At 52.7% G+C, this 6,953-nt stretch overlaps 1 protein-coding gene across 3 annotated transcripts in view; it reads right to left on the reverse strand.

Moving 5' to 3' along the window:
* Positions 1 to 346: 346 nt before the first annotated feature.
* ACADS (acyl-CoA dehydrogenase short chain) overlaps positions 347 to 6,953 on the reverse strand; it is a 12,137-nt gene continuing 5,530 nt past the window's right edge. For 2 of the 3 annotated variants that reach the window (XM_069081867.1, XM_069081869.1), the window contains exons 3-10: positions 3,224 to 3,373; positions 3,013 to 3,124; positions 2,472 to 2,623; positions 2,064 to 2,234; positions 1,828 to 1,965; positions 1,576 to 1,671; positions 1,338 to 1,394; positions 347 to 1,251 (exon numbers count right to left, since the gene is read on the reverse strand). In XM_069081867.1, coding sequence (XP_068937968.1) covers positions 1,099 to 1,251; positions 1,338 to 1,394; positions 1,576 to 1,671; positions 1,828 to 1,965; positions 2,064 to 2,234; positions 2,472 to 2,623; positions 3,013 to 3,124; positions 3,224 to 3,373 — 1,029 coding nt within the window. In that variant the 3' untranslated portion in view covers positions 347 to 1,098. The remainder of the gene's footprint in view (positions 1,252 to 1,337; positions 1,395 to 1,575; positions 1,672 to 1,827; positions 1,966 to 2,063; positions 2,235 to 2,471; positions 2,624 to 3,012; positions 3,125 to 3,223; positions 3,374 to 6,953) is intronic. The other variant, XM_069081868.1, reaches the window with a different exon arrangement.

Raw genomic sequence — 6,953 nt, forward strand, 5'->3', positions numbered from 1 at the left:
CTGCTGGAAATGATAGGTCATGTGTGTCCCAGGCCTCTGCTCCCGATTGTGAAGTAGAGGGAACATGGGGTCCCCCATCTCCCCAATGCTGTGAGACCCTCTCATTCCTTTTCCTGAGACCAGCATCTTCTAGCTTTGAGCTCAGTGAGGAGCTGGGCCTGATGGCCTCCACATGTGGCAGATTTTCCTCTGGCTCTGAACCAAACCCTGCTGGGCCCTCCTCCCCTGCCTAGCATATCCCAGGGGAGTGTGGGATGGGATGAGGGTGATGGAGGTGTCTTTGGAGAGCCTGGGAAGATAGTGCACTGGGGCTCTAGGGGAAGGCAGGAGGAAGAAAAGGCAGGTCTTTGTTTGAAATAAAATTTAATTTTTTTTAAAAAGCTAGAGCTGGGTGAGTGGCATGTTTATTGTGCCCTCTGCTTCCAAAGAAAAGGCACAGGCCCCACTCCCTCTGTGATTTTAAAAGAATCCGGAATTCCCAGGTGCGGCCCAGGCTTTCTAGGGCTGGACACCCTGCCCAGGGTCTCTGCTTCCTTCCTTCTCCTCCCACTCGGTCTGTGGGCCTACAGGCACTCGATGGCTGAATCTTCCTTGTGGCTCATCTCCCAACCCGGGGAGCTCTAAGGAGTCTGCTCCACCTCAGGGTCGGTGGGATTAATGTCTGCAAGCTCTTTGGTGCCCCAGAGGGCCCAGGTACCAAGAGAAGGACAAGAATAAGGTGATGGGGACATCCCCAGCCCTTCCACAAAAAGGATGAGCTGGAGGCAATATTTCTCACAGATGGGGAAACTGAGGCACCATGGGCTTGAGTAGAAGTGGTGGCCTAGAGCAGCCACATTATTCCCTGAGGTCTGCTATCTGTGGAGACTGATCGTGGCAGCCAGGCAAATTTGGGATAAGGAGACCAAGGCAGTGGGTGGACATCCCAGACCCAAGCTCACAGAGTCCTCTTTCTTCCCCAGAGGGCCAGCCCAGACCCAGCAGCTGGGCCTCAGACCTTCTTAGGTGAGGGAGTCCAGCCGCCCCAAGGCAGTGGGAGGAGGCTGGGCAGGGTCACTGACAGCCCTGCCCGGGCCTGCCCTACCCAGCCCAGCCCGCTCAAACCCGGTAGCTCTTCAGCAGATGCCCAGCAATCACCAGCCTCTGGATCTCACTGGTGCCCTCGTAGATCTCTGTGATACGGGCATCTCGGTAATGGCGCTCAGCTGGCATCTCAGTCACGTAACCCATCCCCCCCAGGATCTGAATGGCCTGAAAGAGAAGGCAGGAGCCCTTGGAGCCACCCAGGAACAAGGCCCTGGGCAGATGGGCCTCTCCCTGCCGGGAAGCTCACTCACCTGGTGGGAGATCCTCGTGGCAGCCTCGGACGCTGCCAGTTTGGCCATCGCAGACTCCTAACCAGGAGGAGATAGCCCTGAGTGAGGCGCACCGGGCTCAGCAGGGCCGATTCCCCACCAGGTCTGTGCCAAGACCACCGACCTCTCACTGACTGAGACCCTGGCCACAATCCTAGCCAGAATAACAGGACCTTTCCCTCCCAGAAAACAAGCCCTTCTCAAAACCGTAGGCCAGCACCTTGCTGAAGGGCTTTCGGTTATCCTTGAGCATGGCAGCCCGCCAGGTCAGCAGTCGGGCACTCTCCAGGGCCAGGGCCATGTCTGCCAACTTGAACTGAAACACAGGCAGATGCCAAGCACGTGAGGGGCCTCTCCCTCCCCAGAGCTGGCTGTCCAACCTCCCCCCAGTGCCCAGGGCCCCCCAGGGAGAAGGGTGGGCAGGGTGGGCAGACGGCCCAAGCCCAGGCGAGCCTCAGCTTCTGCCCGCTACCTGGACGCTCTGGAGCTTGGTGAGGGGGGAGCCAAAGGCCGTACGCTTCTCGGCATAGTCCACAGCACAGTCCAAGGAAGCCTGGGCAATGCCAAGGGCCTGGGCGGCGATGCCAATGCGGCCCATGTCCAGGGTTTGCTGTTGGGATGGCCCCAGAATCAGTTCAGCTGGTCTCCCCATCTCCGTATCCACCCCAGCACAGGCGAGACCAACCAAAGACCCCTCCCCAGGCTCACCATGGCAATCTTGAAGCCCATGCCCATCTCGCCCAGCATGTTGTCCTTGGGGATGCGACAGTCCTCAAAGATGAGGTTGGCCGTGGAGGAGGCCCGGATGCCCAGTTTGTCTTCCTTCTTCCCCAGGGAAAGCCCAGGCGTCGGCATGGGGACCAGGAAGGCCGTGATGCCCTAAGAGCACACGGAAGGCCAATAAGACACTTCAGAGCTATTTCCAGCCTCCACCAATTTGTCTAAGCCAAGAACATATCCTGCCAGGCCTCAGGTCCCCAGAGGGACCCTGGCTCTAGCCAGAACAAAGGCAAAGACTGTCAGGGTGAGCCTGCCTTTCCAGGCTCGAAGAGAGCTCCGGGAAGCCCTGGGCAAGGGACCAAGGGACAGCCCTTGGCCAGGGCCTGCTGTCCTCACCCTGTGTTTCAAGTGCTTGTCAGTGGTGGCAAAGAGCACGGCAGCCGAGGCTTCCCAGGCATTGGTGATCCAAGCTTTGGTACCATTCAGGACCCACGAATCCCCCTCCAGTCTCGCGGTGGTGGAAGCAGCACCAGCATCACTGCCATTCCCTGCCCCACAGGGAGATTCAGGGTTGGATGGATAAAGGCTCTACCAGCTTCTAAATCACTGAATGCCCAAGCCCCCCAGCCCTGCAGGTGGTGACCCCCAACCCCTGACCAGTATCACCTTCTCAGAGCTTTGCTGGGGGAAAGTCAAGCAGGAAGAGAGGGTCCTGCAGGAGTCAGGATGCGATGCCCCCCAGGGCCAGCCACCAGGCCTTTTTCCCTCCAAGCACCCTGGCCTCCTCCTCAGAGGGGAAGCACAGGGCAGGTCTCTGCCCCTGAGAAGCCACCCCTTGGCTTCTCAGGCATCCTCGGCCATGAAGAAGCCTTTCCTTCCCTATTTTGGGGCTGGGTGTATGAGGTTACATGCAGGTCTCCCAGCCCCTACCCAGTACCTGGTTCACTGAGAGCAAAGCAACCGATCTTGTCCCCACTGGTAAAGGGTGAAATCCACTGTTGCTTCTGTTCCTTGGATCCAAACTTGAGGATCGGCCCTAAATAAAGGGACTACGGAACAGGAGGGAGGTGTGCATGGGCTGGCCGGCTGACCCGGCCCCTTCCTGGCCCCTCCCCGGGCTCCAAGCCCTCCAGAGGGCCTCCACTTACATTGTTGACACTCATGATGACTCCTGTCGATGCACAGCCCCGGCTGATCTCCTCCAGAGCAATAGCATAGGCCAAGTAGTCAAGGCCGGCGCCATTGAACTCCTCAGGCACATCCATAGCCAGGAGCCCCAGCTTCCCCATCTTCTTGATCTAATTCCAAGGAGTCACAGAAAGGCAGAATTACAAGAAAGCTGGGCAAAAATGTCCTCTCCCAGACACGTGGTGGGCAGTGAGTTATGGGACAGAATTTCAGGGTGAGAAGAAATCAGGCCATCCAGGCCTGAACAAGATGATCTCCGGCAAGGGGGAACCTAGGATGCCACATGCAGCCCAACCCTCGACCCTCGACTCCTATGTCTGCCCTTTGTGGTCGCACAGAAGAAGGCAGTCTGGCCTCCCTTGGGTCAACCACTCTCCAAAGCTCCTGGGAAAAGTGAACACCAACCCTGCTTCCTTCGGTCAACCTTCCCGGTCACAGTCCTTTACTGCCCTCTTCTGGACATGGGCTCACCATGCTCCTCCCCAGACTGAAGCTGGCCAGGCTGGACAAGAGGCTTCTCTATGACACACTGCTAACTCTGGGGTCTCATGTGAGCCACCCTGCCTCGCCCCCCCCCCCCCCCCCTGTTTTCTTTTTTTTTTTTTGTAAATTTATTTATTTACTTTTAGTTTACAAGATTTAATTCCACAATCTCTTGAGTTTCAAATTCTCTCCCCTCCCTCTTTCCCATCCCTAGACCACATGCAACCAAATAGAGGATCTACAATATTACAAGATATTACAAGATACAATACCTTCACATTCAACATTAGTCAGGCTGTAAAGAAGGGTTTTATAACCGATGGAGTGAACAATGAGAGAGAGGAAACAAAACAGAAAAGAAAGAGCAGGTAGTTTGTTTCAATCTGCATTCAGACTGTAGTTCTTTCTCTGGATGTGGAGATCTCTTTCCATCACGAGTCTTTTGGAGTTGCCTCATAACCCTGCATTGCTGAGAGGAGCCCCATCGTCACACATACGTTGTGTCTGTAACTGTGTGCAAAGTTCTCCTGGTTCTGCTCCCCTCACTCAGAATCAGTTTATATAAGTCTCTCCAGGTTATTGTGAAGTCCGTCTGCTCCTCATTTCTTACAGCACAATAGTATTCCATTACATTCATATACCACAACTTGTTCAGCCATTCCCCTATTGATGGGCATCCCCTTGATTTCCAATTCTTTGCCACCACAAAAAGAGCCGCTATAAATATTTTTGTACATATGGGGCCTCTTCCCACTTCTATGATCTCTTTGGGATATAATCCTAGGAGTGGTATTGCTGAGTCAAAGGGTGTGCACATTTTTGTTGCCCTTTGGGCATAGCTCCAGATTGCTCTCCAGAAAGTCTGGATCAGTTCACAACTCCACCAACAATGCATTAGTGTCCCAGTTTTTCCATATCCTCTCCAGCATTTGTCATTTTCCTGTTTTGTCATCTTAGCCAATCTGACAGGTGAGATGTGTTACCTCGGAGCTGTTTTGATTTGCATTTCTCTAATCAATAGTGAATTAGAGCATTTCTTCATGTGCTTATAGATATCTTTAATTTCTTTCTCTGAAAACTGCCTGTTCATATCCTTTGACCATTTATCAATTGCCCTCCCCCCATTTTCTAAGTATAAAGTTGACTTCTGGACCCTAAAGTATGACTTCACAGTTGACCTCCTAAACCTCATATTACTGGACCCTGTCTGACTTCTAATCAGTGAGCTATCTGCCTCCCCCACCCCTCCATGTTCACAGAGCCAGCATGTATCCCTGGGGCAGAACTAGGATCTGGGGTCAGTCAGTAAGCCAACTGGACAATTCTCTGCAGCTTCACTATCATTACCTACACCTCCCCTTCTTTCCTGCAAGGACAGCATGGGATTTCCTCCTTTTACAGAAGAAGAAAGTCCCGTCTAAGGTTGTGACATGTCACCAGCTTGTGAGCTTCAGTCAGGATTCATACCCAGGTCCTCTGCCCACCTCTGAAGGAAGCAATGGCTCAGCTTTGATAGCAGCCGTGGCCAGAACAGTCCATGCCTACCGGTGTCTGAGGAGCAGGGGCAGGGGTGAGGCTGCATGGGCAGGAGGGGAAGCCCATGAGGAAAGAACCTTTTGCTGACCCCTTCACAATCAAGATGCTGAGCAGGGCAGGACCACAAAGCCTGGCCGTCTTCCTTGCCATCAGTACTCTGAACTGCTGGGCATCACAGCCAGCCTTCTTGGCACTGTGCTCCAAGGACCACCCTCTGAGGTGTACTGGCCATCCACCCTTCAATATGGTCTTCTTCTGCCTGTTGTCTCCCCAAATTAGAATCTGTGCTCCTTGAGAGCAAGGGCCACCTGCGTCTCTGCTTCCACTTCTCACAGCGCGAGGCTTACCGTAAGTGCTTAATACATGCTTTCTCACTCATTTATTCATCTACCACCCTTAAACCTTGTCAAAAGAGGGACTAAGGTGAGCTGGGCATGAGCCATTCCTACTGAAGCCACACTTGCTCTGGCTCACTAACCAACCCTTTCATAGCCGGTCCTAGATGGTGCAGGGACATTCCCATTCTCTTCTCTTCCTGGGAAACCAAGCCCAGGGCTGCACTTTCTCTAATCGGTCACCCTCCCCCCCCCATCCCCCACGCTTCCGGCCCTTCTTTCCTTGTCATCACAAAGTACAGAAGAGGGCTAACTTCCTGCCATTACACCTGTCATTGCCACACAGGAACATGCTCCTCCCTGGCTGATGAGAAGCTTCAGAGGAAGGTTCTCCCTGGGTCCTCCACATCATAAAAAATGGCATTATATCCTAGTATGTCATAGCATAGTATAGTATACTATAATATAGTTCAGTACAGTATCTCAAACAATTATCCACCGTCTCCTTTGGGCAGAGAGAGCACTTCGGCCTAAGTGTCCATCCCCAAAGTCCCCAAAGGTCTCTGGGACAGCCCTATGCTCTGCTTCCAGAATTCCTCTACTTCTTCCCAAATGGGTGGCTGGTCATAGGCTCCGAAGCCATCCCTGGTGCTTCCTCCTCCCTGCCCCTTACCTAGTCCCCTTCACACATAGCGCAGCTTCCTAACAAACCATGCTCCTCTGCCCCGGCCCCTGCCCCTCCTTTGGAAGGAGGCACACCCTTCCAAAGCCCTATTCACTTCATGGGTTTTGCCCCCATCAAATCTCAGTGAAGACAAATTTGTCTCCTTGGGTTAGGATTTCTAACCTTATGTTGCAACCCATACTCCCTGCATTTGTGTGTAGACCGCAAATGACTTACTTCTGGTGATTATGTACAAATGCATCATAAAGCAGACCACCTGAGGCCATGGGTTTTATTGTTGGCTCCTTTCCTGAATTCTGTTTCCTGAGAATTTCTGGATTTCACTACTTTCTTTTTCCTATTCTGCAGTTTTCCTCAAATATATGATTTTTGTTGCTTTGTTATTGATATAATCATGTTCATAATTTTCCTAATATTGAACCAGCCCTGCATTCCTTTTATAAATCACACTTGGTCACAACGCATAATCTTTGTGATATATTGCTGTAGTCTCCAAACTTGGCACCAATTTCATTTTTTTTTAAAGCAACCGGGGTTAAGTAACTTGCTCAAGGATACACGGCCAGTTATTATTTCTGGGTGTGGTGCTGAGTATCTGAGCCCAGATTTGATCCAGGTCATCCCAACACTGGAGCCGGTGCTCTTACTCGC

Source organism: Petaurus breviceps, unplaced genomic scaffold (genome assembly GCF_028583685.1).
Source record: "Petaurus breviceps papuanus isolate PSGF00001 unplaced genomic scaffold, PetGlider_PUasm1.0 99, whole genome shotgun sequence".
NCBI lineage: Eukaryota > Metazoa > Chordata > Mammalia > Diprotodontia > Petauridae > Petaurus > Petaurus breviceps.